Source organism: Exophiala dermatitidis, assembly GCF_000230625.1.
Source record: "Exophiala dermatitidis NIH/UT8656 unplaced genomic scaffold supercont1.2, whole genome shotgun sequence".
Taxonomy (NCBI): domain Eukaryota; kingdom Fungi; phylum Ascomycota; class Eurotiomycetes; order Chaetothyriales; family Herpotrichiellaceae; genus Exophiala; species Exophiala dermatitidis.
The window spans coordinates 2,449,693-2,471,182 of NW_008751647.1; the positions used below are offsets into that span (position 1 = coordinate 2,449,693).

The 21,490-nt window shown below is 53.5% G+C and overlaps 7 protein-coding genes across 8 annotated transcripts; 5 read left to right on the forward strand and 2 right to left on the reverse strand.

The window, feature by feature from the left end:
- Positions 1–219: 219 nt before the first annotated feature.
- On the forward strand, positions 220–2,577 carry HMPREF1120_02369 (uncharacterized protein; the record flags this gene model as incomplete). Its single annotated transcript, XM_009156408.1, has 1 exon — positions 220–2,577. One exon carries the CDS (start codon positions 220–222, stop codon positions 2,575–2,577), a length of 2,358 nt encoding a protein of 785 aa, XP_009154656.1.
- On the reverse strand, positions 2,446–11,793 carry HMPREF1120_02370. Of its 2 annotated transcripts, XM_009156410.1 has the most exons (8): positions 10,820–11,793; positions 9,666–10,757; positions 7,664–9,605; positions 7,464–7,602; positions 6,523–7,375; positions 6,303–6,469; positions 3,968–6,250; positions 2,446–3,830 (listed from the first exon to the last, which is right to left on the reverse strand). In XM_009156410.1, the coding sequence occupies exons 3-7, from the start codon at positions 7,834–7,836 to the stop codon at positions 6,011–6,013; spliced, it is 1,572 nt and encodes a 523-aa protein (XP_009154658.1). In that variant the 5' UTR covers positions 7,837–9,605; positions 9,666–10,757; positions 10,820–11,793; the 3' UTR covers positions 2,446–3,830; positions 3,968–6,010. The 2 variants fall into 2 exon arrangements, with proteins under 2 accessions (XP_009154658.1, XP_009154657.1); XM_009156409.1 differs by having other exon boundaries at positions 9,666–11,793.
- Positions 3,844–5,329, forward strand: HMPREF1120_02371 (MFS transporter, MCP family, solute carrier family 16 (monocarboxylic acid transporters), member 10; the record flags this gene model as incomplete). The annotated part of the gene is made up of 2 exons (XM_009156411.1): positions 3,844–4,118; positions 4,195–5,329. The coding sequence occupies 2 exons, from the start codon at positions 3,844–3,846 to the stop codon at positions 5,327–5,329; spliced, it is 1,410 nt and encodes a 469-aa protein (XP_009154659.1).
- HMPREF1120_02372 (aquaglyceroporin like protein) lies at positions 9,681–10,834 on the forward strand (the record flags this gene model as incomplete). The annotated part of the gene is made up of 3 exons (XM_009156412.1): positions 9,681–10,018; positions 10,072–10,618; positions 10,670–10,834. The coding sequence occupies 3 exons, from the start codon at positions 9,681–9,683 to the stop codon at positions 10,832–10,834; spliced, it is 1,050 nt and encodes a 349-aa protein (XP_009154660.1).
- Positions 11,794–12,977: 1,184 nt separating the features above from the next.
- On the forward strand, positions 12,978–14,395 carry HMPREF1120_02373 (endo-1,3(4)-beta-glucanase; the record flags this gene model as incomplete). The annotated part of the gene is made up of 2 exons (XM_009156413.1): positions 12,978–13,094; positions 13,148–14,395. The coding sequence occupies 2 exons, from the start codon at positions 12,978–12,980 to the stop codon at positions 14,393–14,395; spliced, it is 1,365 nt and encodes a 454-aa protein (XP_009154661.1).
- A 613-nt stretch (positions 14,396–15,008) lies between these two features.
- HMPREF1120_02374 (uncharacterized protein) lies at positions 15,009–19,089 on the reverse strand. Its single transcript, XM_009156414.1, has 2 exons — positions 18,968–19,089; positions 15,009–18,861 (listed from the first exon to the last, which is right to left on the reverse strand). The coding sequence occupies exon 2, from the start codon at positions 18,016–18,018 to the stop codon at positions 15,334–15,336; it is 2,685 nt and encodes an 894-aa protein (XP_009154662.1). The 5' UTR covers positions 18,019–18,861; positions 18,968–19,089; the 3' UTR covers positions 15,009–15,333.
- A 560-nt stretch (positions 19,090–19,649) lies between these two features.
- On the forward strand, positions 19,650–21,377 carry HMPREF1120_02375 (DNA repair protein RAD50; the record flags this gene model as incomplete). The annotated part of the gene is made up of 1 exon (XM_009156415.1): positions 19,650–21,377. The coding sequence occupies one exon, from the start codon at positions 19,650–19,652 to the stop codon at positions 21,375–21,377; it is 1,728 nt and encodes a 575-aa protein (XP_009154663.1).
- Between the last annotated feature and the right edge of the window lie 113 nt (positions 21,378–21,490).

A 21,490-nucleotide genomic window follows, 5' to 3' on the forward strand; every position in this document is an offset into this window, starting at 1 on the left:
TGTTGAATCCGTCGATTCACTACCACTCGCGTTGATATTGTTCCCAACCCACTCACTGCTCACAATCTCACCCTCCCACTCTGACCTCTTCAAGTTCCACAGCCTGCTCATATTTCTCTTTGCTATCTGCTTTCAAACCAAATTCTCACTGCTTCATCGATCGAACCCCTTTGCTCTCCTCTTTCTGCGTGTTACCCTCACCCTTTCGAGTCAGCCAAGATGAGCGACCGACCTCCTCCTCGCAAGAAGTCGCGCTTCTTCAGCAACGGCAAGAGTAAGATCGGTAACATCCTGCACCCATTCAAGAAGTCTTCGCAGCACAGAGACGATCCAAACAAGTCCGAGCCAAAAGCCTCTACGTCGGCCGGGACGAACCAACCCATCAACACTGCCTCGCCTTCTTATACCTTTCCTCCCAACCAGTCGAGACAAGAGGTGGCGTCCACCATTCTCCCCTCCACTGAACCATCCAGCGCTACTGCTGCTGCAGCACCACCGCCGCTTGGGTCGGTATCTTTCACTCCCAACGTACCTACGACGACATTCGAATTTCGGCGTGCGAGCGGAGTCGACTCAAGCAGGGTTCAGATTAGCTCACGCAAGCCGACCAAACGGCGCAGACGATCTCAGCGGATTATGTCCGATAGTGAAGCAGAAACAGATGTTGAAGAAGGGGATGATGATGAACCAGGCCAAACTGAAGAACTCGGTCAAAGCGATACAGAGAATGCGGATCCTCAAAATCCAGCTCACGCGACAGCTTCTTCTTCATCGTCGTCCTCGCCGTCCTTGCCGGAGAGAGCGACCATCAGAGATAGACGACGAGAGGGGATCTACGGAGTCGAGTCTCTTCTTGCTCAAAATCCTGGTTTATCAGGAACAGCGACGCAAGACCCAGCTGCCAACGCGGAGCCTACGCGCAGTGTGAGCCACGGCCCCACCAATTCCATTGCCAATCCCAACCGTCCCTTCGCATCATTCCTTCTTCCAACGGGCGGAACGCCACCATACGTGGACATTGACCGAGACGCCCGAGGCAGACGTCTCCCGCGACCACCACCGATATCTTATCTCCCCAACGTGGCACCAGTATTCCAACGAGGACAATTGCCTCCAGAATTTGCGGCAAGCCTGCTCAAACCCTTGCCATTAGCGACACCAGCACCACATCTGGCCAACCCGGAATCCCTGGTCCCTGAACACGAATACACGGCGCCGAACCGGGTCTACCATGCCCAGCACTACGCGCGAATCTCGTTGAAGCGCAAACGACCCGAAACCATTCTCCCACCCCCGTCATACGTGTGGAAGCGCACCAATGACCCGAACTTCAACGTGTTCCAAGGCATTCTGTTGTATCCGGAACTGGTGTTTGCATTGGCATCGGTTCTTCCTGTCAGAGACCTGATCAGCCTGTACGCGATTAGCAAGGACTTCCACACCATCATCGACACGCGATTCACCACGGTAGTTCTCAGCCAAGCGGTGCGCAAAGCCCCCGAATCGGCACGCACATTTTCCTTCCGGTCGTACGCCCACCTCTGTCGCCAGGATCCCGTGGCGCGCATTCCTCACCCCAACATCCGCAAGGCCGAGCAAAATGTGGCGCGCAAGATTCCCTCCTTCCGCTGGCTCCAGATGGTGTTGCACCGTGAGAAAGTCGTGCATGAGATGATGGCCGTGTTTGCCGAGGACGGCATCCCGCTGCCCTACCGCTGCCGTCTCGCCATCAAGCGCCTCTGGTTCATGCTGGACATTCCCGACAACGCCCGCCGCATCGGATACTGCCACAACAAGCGGCTGATGACGGACTTTGACTTGCACTTTGCAGCGTGTTTCTTCACCAAACTCGACATGCGCCTCAACGATCCAACGGCCGGCGAGAAGCGCGACCACATGCGAAAGCTGCTCCTGTCGCAGCGCAGCTTCACCACCATCCTTAAAGTGCTCAAACGCGACATCTGGACCAGCCGCTTTGCCATCCTTAAGGAGTGGATCAAGTTGAGACACACACCACTACAGGACGAGCGCAGCATGACCGTCTTTGGTATTCCTCCCGACCAAGCCGGCCGCGGCCGTCTCGAGTACTGGGGCATCCGAAGTGCCGAGCAACTCGGTCGTGAGCCTGAGACCCTTCTCCGTCCCGACCAGTTGATTGTCCGTGAGGCTTTCCGTCGCGGTATCCCATTTGGCGAGGACTACATCCGTTTCGTGCTCTACGGCTACGTCAGACCAGACACGCTCGACAACTATGCTCCGCGCAAGTATGGTCGCCGAATCGACGCCCTCAAGGATGACGAGTACGAGATTGACGATGCCATTGGCGGAGTGGCCGCGTTGGGTATCGGAGATGATGGCTTCGATGACTTACTCGACCTGGGCCCCCCACGTGAGGGAGGCATCTACACGATTGTCAAGGAGAAGACGAGCAAGGCCGAAATGGAACTCCGACAGTCCCAGGAACGGCTTCTGAAACGCTGTTTGGAGTGGTGGGAGCGCGAGCACACAGAGTTGCTTGACTCTGAGGCAACGCAGGAGCAGGAGAGCTCCGCAACAGCAGAGACAGATGTTGACTGAGAGCTCGTCGTCCGCTTGCTGCGAGGGCTCACCAGTACGCGCAAGCTCATCGGGTATGACGACCGCGTTCTTCTTACTGGTGGTGTAAAGCAAGCGAGATGAACACAAGCTGCACGGTCCTTGATTCGGAGCGCTTGAAGCCTTCGAATGAGGCGCAAATGTTGGACTAGACTAGACGAGAAGCAGAAGCAGGTTTCCGCCAGGCAAGGACGAGCGCGACAGACTTGTGAGATGTACCCGGTAGGCGTCGTACCACGACACAAGCTGCGGATATCGAGGGATCATGAATGCAAGAGCTGCAGAAGCCCGTTATCAGTGCCTAGAATGGTCGAGATGGAAGGCGGGCATTGATTGTATCTTCCGTCCTCGAGAATAGTAGCGGTTGAGCCTACTATGTTCCTACAGTACATAGGTAGATTGATATTCGAAGGGAACGGGGCTGAGCTGCTCAATCACGACACCAGAAAGGAAACCCTCCCTCGAAATCTAGTATGTCCAGTAAGGCGCACTGGCGGCATCAATGCAATGCGCAAGGTTCATCTGGCTGACAAGCGTTCTTGGACGGCGTGCTGCTGTAACACACACACACCTAAATAACAATCACTTACGCAGTCACAGATTCTTATCATCTCGTTTCGAGCGGATTTGAGTTGTACTTGTGGTCAGTCAAAACATGATTCGGAGAAGTCCTAGTTCGGACTTCTTTGACCCGCGGCGGTGAGGAACTCGGAGTGAATGACTGCCAAGCTTCGATTCGGGGGTCGCGCTACCCCATGCAGGCACAGAAAAGCACCCGTCATTACATGCATATGTCACACTGTGAGTGCTATAATGACAAGCAAATCAAGCCAATTTCGAACCGTGACGCTGTCCTGACAGGATATTTGATGTAGATCGGATATCCGGCACTCGGGGACCAAGGTCGAGGACCATATCAAGATTGAACCCCAAACCCGCCACGAATCGGCGAATGACCGTCCTTTTTGCGGCTCTAGTCGTCTCGATGCAGGCTCTGATGCGCCCTGTAACAGTCAGTGAGTACTTTTAGCGTTGGAGAATGGGAGCGGGTTGGCCATGTCATTTATGTCGCTCCCTAGAGGTTTGCCGCGCCTCTTTTCTTAAGGTCGTGGTTCTTCGATTCAAGTTTGAATGTTGAGGCGTGTAAGGTACTTTCCACAAAAGTAACGCACGGCGTGGACGATTGAGTTCATTGCAAACGTGAACAGGCACGCTGCTACTCATGCAAACCAGGACTAAATTGTCAGTATGTCCAGCCAAGATACCATCGAGTCTGAAAAGGGAGCCATAACGCGTCCTGACTTCGACGGGCGAAGCGCTGAGGGTTTGGATGATCTGACACTCGACAAACAAACTTCTCGGGGCACCCTACCAGAATTGAAGCATGTTTGTAGCAATGCTCTGAGCAAGGTCGCGTCGCGGCTCACAACCAGAGACATTATAGACCCTGGCCCGCCTCCTGACGGGGGGCTGCAAGCATGGACGCAAGTGATTATGGCGTGGGGAATCTGCTTTGTTACCTGGTAAGTTGACTCGAAACGATGGCGGGATGCCCCCAATTCTCTCTTTCTGGAATATCGAAAATAACTCTCCCTGTAGGGGCTACATCAACTCATTCGGGGTCTTTCAAACCTATTACACCGAATCGCTGGGAGAAACGCAATCGACGGTGTCATGGGTCGGCTCGGTACAGCTCTGGGTTGTGTTTGTGGTGAGCGCCTTCTCCGGGCGGGCATTGGATGCAGGACTCTTCATCCCAACCTTGTTTATCGGCACCGTGATTCAGGTCATAGGGATATTCATGACTAGTCTGTGCAAGGTGTTCTGGCAGCTGGTTCTGGCTCAGGGAATCTGCACCGGTCTAGGAAGCGGCATCTTCTTCTTACCAGCCATGGGGTTGGTGACCACGTACTTCCAACGACGTCGGGGTCTCGCGGTTGCCATCGTCACCACCGGAAATTCCGTGGGCGGAGCGGTGTATCCCATCATTGTGCGCCAGCTGCTTCCCAAGATCGGTTTCGCTTGGACTGTGCGGGTGCTGGGATTTGTGAATCTGGCACTGCTCGCGATGGCGTTGGCCTTCATGCGTCCAAGACTTCCGCCGAGGAAATCAGGGCCCATCGTCGAATGGAGGGCGTTCCATGAGGTGCCATATGTTTGTGTTCTGATCGGAATGTCGTTTGTCTTTGGTGGTCTCTTCTTCACGTTCTATTACCTGGCTTCATACAGCCGCAACATCATCGGCATGAGCTATGAGGACTCGCTCACAATCCTCATCATCTTCAACGCCGCCGCAGTCCCCGTCCGCTTGATGACCGGGTACATCACCGACAGGTTCCTTGGCCCGCTCAACACCATGGTTCCTCTCCTCTTCATCAATGCGCTGTTTGGCTTCGTCTGGATTGCAGTGAGATCCGTGCCAAGCATGTACGTCTTCTCCGTCTTCTATGGCTTCTCGGCGGGTGCTTTCCAATGCCTGTTCCCCACCACTGTAGCCAGCCTGAATGACGACCTGAGTAAGAACGGCGTCCGCATGGGCATGGCCTTTTCCGTTTTCAGTTTTGCTGGTCTAGCAGGCCCGCCAATCGGCGGCGCACTGTTAACGACAAACGGCGGTGGCAGAGGTGGGTACCTGGTCGCTCAACTGTGTCTGGGAATCTGCACAACCGTGGGAGCAATCTTCATGGTTGGCGCTCGAGTGTACAAAGAGGGTTGGACTTTGAAGAAATGTTAGAGTTCGTGATGGCCAGCATTGGCTGCCGTGGTTCGGGGAGAAAGACTTCGACGTTCTTGGAAGCCACCACCTCTTCACAGTTACCGAGGGATAGCTAGACGAAGTAGAGAAATTGTATCTTTGTGAATCGTAATAATCAAGTATCGTCCAGAAAGCATGGTGGGCTGACCGTGTCGCCGCAAAACGGAATCGGGCAGCGGGCAATCACGCAATTCGGCAAGGGAAACTGCCCATACATGCTTGGTCCGCAACTGCACCGACATATTCGACAATTCTGTTATCATGTTGCTCCCTTTTTCTAAATGGGCAATGCAAATTATTCAGAGCAGACTTGTCCTTGGTCACAGCCTGTAACATGGGTCGGAAGTAGGTGTAGATGCAGTGGTCAACTTGGTCGGGTCACGCCCGTGATAGTTCAGCTGCGCTTTCGCTGCGGCGTTGTTGCTCGTTCTACAGCACCACATTACCACATTTGCCTGAGTGCTGCTCTTGAGAGTGGCTGCAGCAGGGCTGAAAGGGCTGGAGTCTTATACTGAGTGAAAGTCAGGCATGTATCTGTGTCAAATGCATCTTCGATAGTCTCTTCTCCATACCGGCTAGAACGGGCCATTTACTTCCAAGATTGTGGTCATTATTCATGCATCGAGCACTCTACTCTTCCATCTCCTGCATATCTGTCCGTTACGAAGCCCATCCGCGGGACATCTGAACTGCCTTTTCCCATCGACCGAACATTTCCTTGCTCTTCGCCTCCGGTAATTGTGGCTTAAAGACTGTGCGGCCTTCGACGTTGACCTTCTTAAGCTCGTCGATACTCTCCCAGACGCCGACAGCCAACCCTGCCGCAATGGCCGCACCGAGAGCTGTCGTCTCACGCATCTGAGGTCGCAGCACGGGAATCTGGATCAGGTCTGCCTGCGTCTGAACAAGAGGGTCAGCACTATTCAGAAACAGGAATCAAGCACTGTCATACCTGCATGGCCAAGTCTGAATTGCTCATGCCGCCGTCAACGGCCAGTTCGGCCAGCTTGTGGCCAGAGTCCTTCTCCATTGCATCCAGAATGGCTTTGGTCTGGAAACAGGTGGCTTCCAGGGTTGCACGGGCGACGTGGCCGCGTTTGGTGTACGCTGTTATGCCATCTGACAAACAAAGGATCAGCATTGCACTTCGCAACAGAGTGGGACGGACCTACAGATAGTTCCTCTGGCATCGTCAATCCAATACGGAGCAAAGAGGCCGCTGAAGGCTGTGACAAACACCACACCCCCGTTGTCCTCAACCGTGGAAGCCAGCTGACTGATCTTGCTAGACGATTCCACGAACCCCCAATTGTCGACCAGGAATTTCACGCTGGAGCCTGCCACGGCAATACTGCCTTCAAGTGCATACATCCGTTTTCCCTCCCCGAAGTCATATGCTACCGTGCCAAGTAAGCCATTACGTGAGAAGACAGGCTCCTCGCCGACATTGTATAGGAGGAAACAGCCTGTACCATATGTGTTTTTAGCAAGGCCAGGCGTGAATCCCTTCTGGCCAACGAGGGCTGCCGACTGATCTCCCAGGCATCCAGTAATTGGCACCCCTTTGAGCAGACTGGATTCTAGCCGGCCATATGCTTCCGTGTCTGATGATCGAGTGACCTTGGGCAAATGGATTTTGGCCGGGTCGAGTCTGAAGAAATCGATAAGCTGATCGTCATAGTCCAGTGTCCGGAGGTTCATAAACATGGTCCTCGAAGCATTGGTCGGGTCAGACACGAAGACATTTTTCTTGGGGCCACCGTTGAGTTTGTAAACAAGCCACGAGTCGATCGTACCAAAGGCGAGGATCCCTTTGTCATAAGCCTCCTTGACCTTGGGCTCATTTTCTAGGAGCCACAGCAACTTCCCAACAGATGGATACGTCGACAATGGCAGACCGCAAAGCTCCTGAAGGCGGTCTGCCCCCAGACGATGCTTGAGTTTCCGAACCAATGCTTGAGTGCGAGTGTCTGTCCAGACAATGGCATGATACAAAGGCTCTCCTGTTTCATGGTTCCAGACCACCTAGAAAGACAGATCGTTAAATGCGATTCGATGCGAATTGTCCCAAAGGAGATGAAGGGACAAGATCGATGTCTCAGTACGGACTTACAGTGGTTTCGCGTTGGTTCGTAATCCCAACGGCTTTGATACTTGCACGAGAATGGCCCTGGTTCTCGAGGTCCTTTACTGCACCATCGATACATTGCTCCACCGACGAGATGATTTCCAGCGGATCATGTTCATGCCATCTAGAGAACAGTTAACACCGCCACAGCACCATACGCATCGCAAGCGGCCGGCTATACGAACCCCGACTGTGGATAGTATTGCTTGAATTCGATTTGATGTGAAGCAATTGGCTCGCCGGATTTGTTGAAGATGAGAAATCGGGTGCTGGTCGTGCCCTGGTCGATCGAGCCCACGAATGTCTCGTGGGTGTCGTCTGCGGTGTCGCCCATCTTGTTTCTCAGTGCTGCCAACATACAATCGGCTCGATTCCGAAATGATTAGCTGGAGCGCGCCTGAAATGGAGGTCGATGAAACGGACACTCTGTGATGTCTGATAGAGCCTGGGCGTCTCGTCGGCTGAAGGAAGCTCCAGGGTAGCTATTGAAGCTCTAGCGCTCCCGACCTATGAAGCTATGCCGCTACCTTTTGGTAGCTTCTTGGGGCGAGCTCGGATACCTGAGCCCGAAAGGCAGTGACAAGCTTCAGGCCAGTAGTACCCCGCCAAAGAGAATCCGGGGTGGTGGAGACCGCGGGCGGCTGGGAGATGGTGGGTCGATGCGTTCGAGGGATTGACCTTCGATGCGTTTTGCGGAGTCAGTGGAGGCCTCCCTTGCGCCGGTCGATGGAAGTTGAGACCGAACCAAATCTACGAGATACCGTAGGAAGACGCCACTGCCAATGAACGAGCTCCGGGATAGAGATCAATCAACACCGGAAAGCAGAGGGCAAATCTCCTCAACAGGATGTGCCAGCCACCTGCGTCGACGACCTTTACCAAGCCGCATGCTAGTAAGACAGCTCGGCGCACAATATGCTTGTTTGATCAACGACGGACAATGGTCTAGAGGCGTTGGGCAAGCCACTATTTGCTTGGTATGGTGACACTGCAACCTCAGCTGCGTTAGTGTACAGACTTCAATTTCGACCTGGTTATCGAGTTCGCTTTGGTCGTGCCAGCGGCCGGCTGCTCGCGGCAGGCTCCAGCTGAGCACTGTCAGTTGGCAAACACCACAGCGCTCGAAGAGAGACCGGCGGAAGCCGACTCACGACCGCTTCAGTTCCAACTTGATTAGCGTTCGCCCTCTCCTGCGGGGTACATACTGTTACAGGGTTGAACGTTCGTTTTCCATTCTTCCCCTCTCGATTCATCATTTGGGGAGTCTGGCTTCCTAGAGACCTGCGTGCTGACAAGGAGGCAGAAAGGATGCGAGGATCCCCTGATGCATGGCAGAACTAATTTTTACACTTTCGAGAGTGCGGCAGATAGACAAGATGCCTCCAGCTCGGAGTCGAAAAGCAGGACTCGGCCCAACCTACCTTAGGCACTCATACATCTGAGATCACTCCGATTGAAGCATCCTGGACTACAGTCTGTACTGCTCGTTCATTCCTTTGGGTTGAAACCATCGATGACAGATCACACAGCGGGTGAAGTGGAACATTGATCACAAATGTCCGAGGTGTCCGCAAGCTGTCAGCGTCTTCCGGCAGTGTAGGATCTTGATTGAGGATTGGAGAATCTCGGCCTCGGTCATGTCTGTAGGCATCCCTTGTCAACTCCTAGTTGATCTATTTATCGCTCATTGGACACGGAAGCGTCGGTTTCTGCTCGATGGCTGGCTTTGTTGGGTCCGGTCATGTCCCGTGCTGCGATACAGCTGTCACTCTACCATGTTTGCTTCTTCCCGCAAAGAATCCACGATTCGGACTTGTCAAACCAGCGACACCGCTCCATCAAGTGGCTTCGGTAACGCTGAGCCGAGAGATCGAGAGGCATCGTTTGGTCCTAGGCTTTCTTTCTCCCTCAATACGGTGTTGCAATGCCAATCTTTTGGCGGAGGAGTCTCCGCTCAGCAGCTAGGGTGGCCTGCATGCATCCTCGTATCAGGCTTCTGACTGTTACTGCTTCCCCAGTGTGACTGGCTGATGTCCGCCCGCGTCCGGTTTATCACCTCGAGCTCCGCAATAGCAGCCCCCAACCTGTTCGTTCTAGGTCGAGAAATAAAGCGAGGCCTCCTTCCGCCTGGAGGCTGATCAGTTGCCGACTGCACAGAGTCGTAGCATCCCTCTGCAGCAAACTCACCGCGGAATCAACATTATGTCTATCGAGAAAGACTCACAGTCGTCCAGCCCTCCTACTACTCACGACGAAGGAATACGGCATGATGGCCATCATGAGTATCGCCGGACAACGGTCGCTGGCCAACCGGCCTATGCGGAGCATGGGCCTCTTGTCGACCACAAAATCCCTCAAGAAGACGTCGTCCAGTCTCACCCTGATCTTGCTTGGAGCAGAATCCGTCACTTCTGCCGAGAGCCTTTCGCCGAATTCTTTGGTGTCTTCATCCTCATACTGTTCGGCGACGGCGTTGTTGCGCAAGTTGTTCTCAGTAAAGGTCAAAAGGGTGACTATCAATCGATATCATGGGGCTGGGGGTAAGTAGAGACATTCCATCTACATTTCCTGTTGCAGCTAAGTATGTCGGCAGGCTTGGAGTGATGTTGGGTGTGTATACAGGGGCCTTGGCCGGCGGCCATCTCAACCCAGCTGTCACCTTCGCCAACTGCGTGTTTCGAAAATTCCCCTGGCGAAAGTTTCCCATTTATATGTTGGCTCAGACTTTAGGTGCCATGTGTGCCTCTGGAGTCGTCTATGCCAATTATAAGTCGGCGATTGACGTCTATGAAGGTGGGCCGAATATTCGGACAGTTCCTGGGTATTCTGACACCGCCACTGCCGGGATATTCTGCACATATCCCGCTCCTTTCATGACGAAGACAGGGCAATTCTTCTCCGAATTCATCGCAAGCACAATCCTCATGTTCTTGATTTATGCCTTGAAGGACGATGGCAATCTCGGCGCGGGAAACCTCACCCCACTGGCATTGTTTTTCGTTATCTTTGGCATCGGAGCTTGCTTTGGGTGGGAGACTGGCTATGCCATCAACTTAGCGCGAGATTTCGGACCCAGGTTGATGTCGTATATGCTGGGATATGGCCACCATGTTTGGAGTGCCGGAAACTATTACTTCTGGGTATGACGGTGTTCCTGCAAAGTTATGTGCTGCGTTGCTGACAAATCCAAGGTCCCAATGGTTGCGCCCTTTTGTGGTTGTACTTTCGGAGGATGGCTATACGACATGTTCCTTTACACCGGCGAGTCTCCCATCAACACTGAGTACATGGGTTTAGCCCGCTTGGTGAAGTGGAACAAGAGGACTTGGTCGAATACCTACGACTCTCAGGTTTGACCGCTGCACGGACGCCGTGGAGCATGGTGTACAATATAGGAAGGGCATTGAGACGAGTGCCTGCAGAAACTGCATCAGTGAAAAAGCAAAAGGTATAAGATGGAAGTCGAAGAGCAGGAAGAAGCCTTCAACTGGAGAAAGAACGTGATGGTTTGAAGGTGCCGCAAGCGATGCAGTACTTGTTGCCTGAAGATGACTATGAAACCCGTGTTCGACTGGCTGCTCCAAGAAGGTCAAGAAGCAGATTTATTATACTCATCATTCCAATAGATGTTGGGAAGATAGTTGTGAAGCTGTTCCTGTGACTGCCGCTAGGGCTCATTGGGCTTTTTTCCTGCTGCATACCTGGTACGTGGTAGTGCAGTGGAATGTGTCTCCAGGGACGCGATTCTTCCACAATATGAACGCGTGGGCGGCACCTAGGTAGTTTCCACAAGCCGTGCGGGATATGCCTTCTGACCACGAAGCAGAGGAAGTCAATGCCCAAAACAGTGGTGCGCATCATCAATTCTCAGCACCACTTACCTCCCACCGAGATTCGACTGGGGAGGTAATTGCACGCTTCCCCGGGTCAAACATGTCAAGAGCAATATTTGCGGCCAGCCTCGTGAATGAGTCCCATAATCATCCACCAGCAGCTTGCGTGGCCTTGGGGAGATAGTCCCTGTTAATATGAACAGGTCATTATACGACCAGCCTTCCCACATCAGCTCACTTGATAAGCTTTTTCTGCAAATCGGGCAGGCTGGGGTGGCTGATAAGTGTGCACTGATCACAATTGGGGACGGGCCGCACGGTTGCGCGGTAAGCCTGCTGACGATTGACGACGGCTCCGAGCACGGTTGCTCCCAAAAATTGGCGGCAGACGAGTTCTGGTGCAGCTGGCGGTCAGTGAGCATCTGTCCAGTTCTTCAACCAGAATTTCGGTGTCGATAACACGCAAGAGAGCTACGTCGTCCATAGACAGTGCGTCCACAAGGCTGCGCCGTGTAAGTAAAGGGTCTGCAGGGCGAGAGCCTCGGCCAGATCGTGGTGGGACAAGGCTGAGAGCTACCAGCCAATTAGAAGAGTAGTTTTTTCACGACTTTGGCTTGGCTTCCCTTTTCAGCTTAGTGTTGCCTGTCACTAATTTCCCAATTGACGTCCATCCCACGCATTGTTTACATGGCAGCCTTCAATCCAGCAGAGGCACTGCTACAATGCCCAAGCAGCATCTTTTTCGTGGTCATACATCGTGCCCATCCGTTGTCAGGAAATGGAGCTGATACGGCGGCAACTTGGACGGATTGCTCCTTGGGCTCCGGACGCGCTGAAGGTAGGCATGTTAACAAATCTGGAAATCGGGAAAAGAACCAGATCATACGGTACCAGGGCGGACCATGTGCCAAATGCCCCAGATATGACTTCCAATAGCCAAATTGTAAGGCAGAGGACGCCTATACCTCAAAACTATCTGGGACTGGCAGCTCCGCTTCTCCAGTGGACAACGAGAATGGCCTCGCCCATGCTGACGAGTCGATCTAAGATACAATGGGCACGAAGACCACTCTCAAAAAGGCTACAATTGGGCAGTGCGGCAAAGTACGACGTGTATTCGTCATTGGCCAGGCTGGCTTTTGGCATATACTTCGATATTCCGACCCAGCCGTCCGAGCTTTCGGTTCTGCCTCCAGGCTCTCGCGGTGGCGGTCCCGGCCTCTCGCGTGCCGATTGTCATGTCCCAGAGAGAGCCCAGCCTTCAAGGTCTTACAGCTCAGGACTCAATGTTGTCCGGGCAGGCCCAACCGCATGGTTGCTCGGACCATCATCACTCCACTTCTATAGCTGTTCTCCAACGCTGTTGGCTCTGTGGTCTGGCCACGTCAGCGGTAGGTTCGGTCCAACCCTACCAAGCGTCCACAGATCTCTTCCCAGCATACGCATTTTCACGCTGCCGACGTCTCTTTTCTGCTATCGTCACAATTGACCAGCCTCGTCGATACTGTGTGACTGGAAGCCCTTTCAGTGAGTATATATCGAAGGCGTTCGTTAGCTCCAAGATGGCGTCCTCCAAGACATTGTCACATACCCTTTGCATTGCTATATTTGCAAGACCATCCAACACAGACAAAACCACCGGCTGTGCTTGCAATCGTCGCGCAGAATGCGTGTCTCGATTCCCACCTTGACACTCCTTGCCGCGACGACAGCCACAGCATCATACGTCCTCGAAGATGACTATTCCTCATCATCCTTTGCATCCATGTTCGACTTCTACACTGTGAGTATTTGGAGTGACCGGGAAGATAATGACAGAAAACTAACAAGTCACAGGGGGACGATCCCACCAACGGCTATGTCAACTACATCAGCCAGGACGAAGCCACCAGCTCCGGGCTATACAAGCTCGACAATGGTGCAGTATATATGGGAGTCGATAATACAAACACTGCCTCTGGCCGTGGTCGAAACAGTATTCGAATAAGCAGCAAGAAGACCTACAACCACGGACTCATCATCCTGGATCTTGCCCACATGCCCGCCGGAGCCTGTGGAACGTGGCCGGCCTTCTGGCTCCTGGGGCCCAACTGGCCATACAGCGGAGAAGTCGACATCATCGAAGGAGTCAACGGCCAAACCAACAACAACATGGCCATGCACACCGACTCGGGCTGCTCAATCGTCAACACGGGCGCATACTCTGGTAGTCTTGAGACGGCCAACTGCGACGTCAACGCCGCCGACCAAGCCACCAATGCAGGATGCTCGATCAGCAGCGGCTCAACGAGCAGTTTCGGCAGCGGCTTCAATTCCCAAGGCGGTGGCGTCTACGCGACCGAGTGGACCAGCGAAGCCGTCAGCATCTGGTTTTTCCCCCGAGGCAGCATCCCCAGCGACATCACCAGCGGCAACCCGGACACATCTGGCTGGGGTCTCCCGCAGGGCCAGTTCGCGGGATCGTGTGACATTGACTCCAAGATCAAGAACCAGCAACTCGTGTTCGACGTGACCTTTTGCGGCGACTGGGCCGGCAACGTCTGGTCCACCGATGCCACCTGCTCCGCCAAAGCATCCACCTGCCAGGACTTTGTGCAGAACAACCCTTCGGCCTTCCAGGACACCTACTGGCTGATCAACAGTTTGAAAGTCTACACTGAGAACGGAGGCGGTGCCGCCACCACCACCACCACCACCAACACTGCTACCGCCACCTCGGCTGCTTCATCAGGTTACGAGACCACCGTCACCGGCACACCCACCACCTTTTTCACTCTTCCAGCATCATCAACTTTGCAAACTTCAGATATTGCCGTCCCCACTACAACCTCACCCGCGGCCGTTGTGACCACCCCCGCCGCTACTACTTCCGTCGTCGTCGTCACCACCGCTCCCGCTGCACTTACCGAGACCACAACCCCTCCAGCTGTAGCTGCAACTACAACCGCCGCTACCACCCAAGGGTCGTCGGGTGGCGGCCACTGGGGCGGCTGGCGTCACGGCGGCAGTTCCGGGTCATGGGGAGATTGGGCCAGCGGCCACAGTTTTGGCGGCAGCAGTCGATGGAGGAGATGGTTTTCATGAAACCAGCCAGCAAAGCCCATCCTCAGCTGGCAACCTTTTTCGCTTCTCAACTCTAACCCTTTTTTCTTCTTCTTACCACCGACGTTCGAGCGAAAAGCGACTGCTGAAACGATACCGATACCCCCTTTCTTTCCTATCCATATTTTCGCACACAAACCATTCACAGTGCCACCGGCGCAAGGAGGTGGTGGACCATTCGCAACCTCCACTAACGATGTACCACCACCATCACCACCACCACCACCACCACCACAATCTACCATCAAACCCTATCCTATCCTGGAAACAGCACGATACAATTATTCCAACGAACCACTTTTACTTTCTCCCCACCACCACTGTCTTCCAGCCTTGTTCCGGACCACCGATGGTGATTTTTTTCCTTCTTCTTCATTTCACTTACCACAACTCGGTTGTCACAGTCCACTATTGGTGGACTGACGATTTGATATCCATGCATATATTTGGAAAGGGACGAGATGGAACAGGCTGATTATAGACAGACGGAAATAGATGGACATATCAAAATTTATTCGGGCATTTTGAGCGAGGAATTGACACAATATGGCATGGCATAGCGCGGCGCAGCCCCCCGAGATGGGATGGGATGGGATGGGATGGGATTACATTACATTACCTTACATACACTGGAAGTACTATACTATACCAGAATTAAAGAATGGACATATACAGTACGCCTAAGAAAAGAAGTTCATCACAGGAATTGGTTTTCGTAATCAAAAATCGAGATCGATTGTAATTCATTGGCCACCCTCATCTCACGCAAAAAGATCATCCACCACATTGGCACCATGCGGCCTTTGCTTTTCATAATCTCATTATTGGATTACCAACGCCAACCGACAACTGCCACTTGCCCTGGGTATCTACTTCTGTAATATACAGCCGTTCTAATTAGTTGATGTATGATCATATCATCACATAGAAGGAGCGTTCAGTCCAAACCAGTTCCAACCTTGGTCCAACTCCACTGCTGTCTGGGCATATGGGTATGATCCAAACGGGAACCCTTGTTGCGGAACACTGGCAGCGGCTTTATCACCAAGCTGGCCAGGGGCAGGCTGGCCTGTTCCCACGCCTGCCGCCGCAACACCATCCGCACCACCACCACCACCACCACCACCATCATTCAGGTCCTGGGTGGTTGTGGTGCCACAAGCGCCACCGCTGGGATACGGACTCTGGCACATCTGTTGTGGAGTAAATCCCGAGGAAGAACTCGTGGTGGTGGTGCAGCCGCCGGCCGAGGGCAGATCCAGAACTCCAGAAGGAAACGCCATAAAGCTATCAAAATTCACAAACAGATCGTCGGATTCTGACGGTGGCCAATTCTGGTTCTGGTCATATCCTCCGGAAGCAGTATAGTTTGTCGATCCATAACCTGACGCTCCACCTTGGCTCTGGCTTTGATCTCGAGCTTGAGCTTGAGCTTGTGAGAGGGAGTGGTGGGATTGCTGAGAATGCAGATTGTCAATGGTCGTCGACAGGGGGGATTGCTGCGTGCTGCCAGACGATATTGATGGAGGCGTAGGGAGACCAGCATTGGGCATACCGCCGTAGGCATTGCCAGCGGGCACCGTGTCTAAGTTTCTTGTGGTGGTGCTGATGGATTGACCTGTAAACCGTTGACCGTACGTTCCCGGTTTGATGGGCACAAACTGTTTCCCGATTCCAATGGAGATGGTACCGAAGTAAGGGATGGAGACCTGAATGGTTTCATTGCGGCATGAATTCGCTTTTTGTTCTTCGCAGCCTTGTCGCACCCGAGCAATCATTTCGAGCGCTTGCGCGGATTGCGCGGCCACTACGCCGCCGGGCTCCTTTGCAGCATTCTTAAGCAGAGCAATCGTAAGATCAATGAGGTCCGAATCTCGTTGGTCTTGCTCCAGATCCGGAGGCTGGACGTTGTTCCCCCGGTGCTGCTGTGCATAACCACACAGATTCAAAAGCAGCAACATGGCGGCGGTAAATGCCTGGAAATCCACCAGCTTGCAAATAAATGGTCCAACGGATTTGTTCGTTCGTAGTGCGTCGTAGATGCGAATCATTTCTCTCGCCCCATCGAGAGCGGCAGAATGCGAATATTGGTATCTCTTGTCAGCCGAGGAACGGAGCATGAATGGCATGTGGAGAAGGACTCTGGCCTGATGATGGAAAAAATGAGCCTGCAACCGACCAAAGTGTTCTTCCACCGGTGTACCCGGAATGACATCAGGATTCCACCATGAGGGATCTTGAGCATTGTGTAGCTCCTCCAGTTCCTGGTCCAATCGCAAGGTGGCTGAGTATCCCATCGGCGTCACGCTTTGGTTCCGATCGCTGATCTTGGTGATGATGGGGAGCATTTTGGCTGCGTAGACTTCACCACTGTTGACTTTGGTCGCGGACACTGGACCTGTGGACCTAGGGATGTACGGTGTCACGAAGGCCTCTGCAACCGTATAAGGAAGACCAAGTAAAAGGGATATATATCGGTCCCCTAAAACAAGATGGCACCAGAGATTGACGGAGCGTTGATAATCCAGTGATTTGTTGTTGGGGCTGGCCGGCAGCCTGTGCAATCCGAGAAGCTGCGCAAAGGCAATAGCGCGATGGTAAAGGAGCCACGCACGTCTTGGACGGCCCATGTTAATATGATACTTTGCTTCAAGCAGCATGCATTCAATACCGTCAACGGTGGCGGCGATCTCATCGTCAGAAGTAATCAACTTGTCCACGGTGGCAATATAGCGTTCCATGAGGTCAGTCCGCTCCTCCTTGATTTGCAGTCGTGACCAGTCAAAAGTGGACGGTAGCTGATGGACGCTGATGGCGATACAGAGCATGATCTTCCCAACTTCTGCTGGTTTTTCGGTCCGCAAAGAATGAGACACCGATTCCTTGATGGTTTCACATCGGCTGTCCGCAATCTGGGGAAACATTGTCCTCCATATTGCCCACCACTCATGAGAGGCCTCAAGTATGATATCGAGATCCTGTGCGGGAGGCAGTAACTTGTGCAACGCCGCAAGGAGTGCCTTGGTCTTGTTGTATTGAGCCCTCGAAACCACAGCTTGGCTCTCTTTTCTTGTGATGACAGCATTATCAAAAAGGGTCAAAGCAGGAGCATCTTCCCGCAGGCCCCCCGGAACCAGGATCGATTCGTCCGTCGCGGTCGCGGCCTGTCGGAAAGAACCTTTGAGGCTTTTGAGAACTTCTGCGGCCTGCGCATCGACATGTCTTTTGTCTGTATCTGCATCGTTGTCTGATGAAGGTTTGCTGGCATCCTGCTCGGGCAGGCGATTCAGGACCTGTCTTACCAAATCTTCCAGTTGCGACACTCGCTCGCGTAGACTATACGACGACTGCTCCACGGTCGACTGCGTGTATGTCTGTATGTCACCATGTTCCTGATCGATGCACGTGGAATTCCGCGCATAACACTCATTGCAAATTGCGGGTCTTCCGGGGGTAAAAGTACATTTGATCTTGCGCCGTCGACATTCCAGGCAACTTTTTGTTCCCTTTCGCATCTTCTTCCTCGGAGGCCCTTGATTGTGGTCAGAACCAAATCCGAGGGCCTCATGGTACGGCGAAGTGGACATGCTCGGGGGACGGGACATTGTCTGACACGAGAAGGGCAGGCCTGAGCGTGCCAGCAATTCGGTCGAAAGTCAACGGAGGAGAGGCCGGATAAGAGGTATAGAGTACGACAGGCAGAAGTGGAAGTCTCCGGCTGACGCAGGCAGGTTCGAAACTTGGGCCTGGCAGAAGACCATGCTAGTCCTCACCAAAACTCTCCGTTCAGCCTAGTGGTGAGATCAAGCGCGAGATACCACCACTACCTGCACGAGTGGTAGGGCTGACCCAGCGCTGATGGTCAATGCTCTGGGGTTCTGGAGAGTGCCCTCGTATCGCCGTACCGCACCGGGTGCGGTGGACCAGTCGAACCGGAGTTTAGCTGTACAGTGCTAGTACTGCGTGCCAGGTACAACGTAGGTTTGAATAGCCAGATCAGGTTGTTGGCGATGCGGGAAAGCTGTTGGCCAATTGGCTCATAGCATTACTGGAAGATTCCACATACTAGTATGGAGCATATTTGAAGATTCTGTACAATTGTAGCCCACCAGTGATCTGCCACACTGTGGACTCGGACGTGGGATTGTGGTAGAGGCTTCTGAATGCGGTAGTGGGCAAAGGTTGGTCCACGCTTGGTCCGCGCATTCTGTGGGACTCTCGTCAGACAAAAGTTACACCGCTATAATGCAGGTGACTAGCTGCCAAGAATTTTGTCAGACATCCATATTTTGCATTGATCCGTCGCTCGGCCGAACGGTCCGTTGCTGCTGATTCATCACGGACGGAGACAAGCAAAATAGCTTCAACGTCGACCTCCTTTTCTTGTCCATCACGCAAACTCTCTTTGCCCTGCCGTGTCGTGTCGTACGGGGTTCATCAGGCGCCCTCTGCTCAGCGTCAGACATTCTGTGAATCACATTTGACTGGCAGCTGGCACTCGGAGGAATAACATCCCATCCCCGACGCCAGAACCAAGGATGGAGCCCAACGTACTCCAGTATTATCAATCCATTCGTACTCACGTATGCTGGTCCTTGCCTATGCTCGCCGATAGTTTGAGAGTCCCAACCCTGGTGGTTCTCAAAATACGGCTGATGCCTGACCGCGAAATCAACCCGGGATCCAGAGCGGGCCTTGATGACAACTTCAGCCGCTCTGTTGGAACGTATCACAGCCGTCCGTTTCTTCAGCCTTGTGTCGCTTATCGAATCAAGCGGCACAGGTCTTCCCTGTGCGATGTATCGCATTCCAACCTTGACTTTTCAATACGATGACCCTCCTGTGATGATTCATCGGTGACTCCGTGGTGAATCCACACTCCTTTGTTCTCACACTGGAAAGTTTTCTCCTTTGGGACGTCAGATCGAGAATCCGGACGAAACGTGCGCCCGCCGTCCGGACTGCGGGACGTTTCACATGGGGACTTCCTTTGTTATTTCCGGCCAGATGGCGCTATGTCCCTTATTCCCAGGTGTAAGGCGCGCAATAGTGACTGTCGGCCTGAAGAGGTAGGTAGGATAACGTTGAGTCCCTGTATATATTCACTTCATTCTCACCCCCCATGATGTGATGATTTCTTCTGCTTCTCCCAAGACAACGTTGAAGCCACACGCAACCTTCACCCTTTCAAACAGCCGAAGAGAGTCCTCACCCTCAAGGTGATCTGACACTAACAATGGCGGTCCTACCTTCCTATGAAGCCTCTGCAACAACCTCCATTTCCGATCTATCCAAGCCCCCTCTACCAGCTCCGGGCCAAGATGAGAAGGAATCCCAAGAGGTGGATGTTGAGGGACGCACTTCAGGTCAATCCGTGCCCATTGAGGGAGGTGCCGAACTGGAACGGGAACTATCTCGCATCGACACTTCCGACTACCCGTCGGCCTTTCCTCTGGCTATGATCGTCGTGGCCCTGGCACTCAGTATCTTCCTGGTGGCATTGGACATGACCATTGTGGCCACAGCAATCCCGCGCATCACCGATCAATTCCACTCGCTCGATCAAGTTGGATGGTATGGCAGCGCCTTTTTCCTGACCATCGGCTCGTTTCAAGCAACATGGGGCAAGCTTTACAAGTATTTCCCACTCAAGATCTCGTATCTGGCCAGCATCATCATCTTCGAGGTGGGCTCCTTGATCTGTGCGGTAGCCAATGACTCGACTACGCTGATCGTGGGACGAGCCGTGGCCGGCATGGGAGGTGCAGGCATCGCCTCGGGCTCGTACACGATCATCGCGTTCTCCGCGCCGCCAAAACAACGTCCTGCCTTTACTGGAGTCATGGGCGCCGTCTTTGGCGTGGCCTCTGTGATCGGTCCTCTCCTCGGCGGTGTCTTCACCGACAACCTCAGCTGGCGATGGTGCTTCTACATCAACTTGCCTATCGGGGGTGTGGCGGCCATCATCATCTTCTTTTTCTTCCACACCCCCAAAGCCGCACGACCTCAGGCGGCCACACTGAAAGAAAAGCTATTGCAGATGGACTTCCCCGGAACATTCACCATCATGGCTGCCATCGTGTGTTATCTGCTCGCCATGCAATGGGGCGGCGCCACCAAGCCGTGGTCGGACGGGTCCGTCATTGCCGTCCTGGTAATGTTCGGCGTCTTGGTCATTGCATTCGGAGTCATCGAGTACTTCCAAGGCGACCGAGCCCTGCTCCAAGGTCGGCTGTTGAAAGATCGAACGCTCGCCGCCATGTCCGCCTTCATCTTCATGGTGGCCGGGTCCTTCTTCATTCTGTTATATTACCTGCCAATCTACTTCCAAGCCACACGCGGCGTGTCTGCAGCCAAATCAGGCATTGACAATTTGCCGTTGGTGCTAGGCGCCTCACTGTTTACCATTGTCTCGGGCGGCCTGTTGACCGTCTGGGGCCAGTACGTGCCCTTGATGGCATTCGGGGCAATTTTGGCCTCCGTCGGTAGCGGTTTGATCTACACCTTCGAAATCGACACCGACTCGGGCAAATGGATCGGCTACCAGGCTCTTGTCGGTATTGGACTGGGCCTCATCTTCCAAATTCCCGTCATCGTAGGCCAGGCCGTGGTCAAGCCGAGTGACCTTAGTTCGGTGTCGGCCATGATTTTGTTCTGGCAGACCATCGGCGGTGCCATTTTCATTTCGGCGGCTCAAGCCGGTTTCACCAACAAAATGGTCAAAGAGCTCCCCATCCGCGCCCCGGGCGTCAACCCGGCCTTGGTCCTGGCCACCGGTGCCACGGATCTCCGAAGAGTCTTTCCCGGCGACCAGATCCATGGCATCCTGTCGGCATACATGGAGGGCTTGCGCGTGCCCGTTGCCATTTGCATTGCATGTGCTTGCGTCACTTTCCTCCTGGCTTTCACTCCTCGCTGGGAGAGTATCAAGGGTAAAGTCAAGTTGGATGCTGGTGCTGCATAAGGGAAACAAGGAATTCGTCAACTACTAATGGGCCCCCCAAAACTTTAATTCCCCAGACATGCAGTGCGCAGAGACCTGGAATGGATGGGGTTCGCAAAAGTACGAACTTGAAG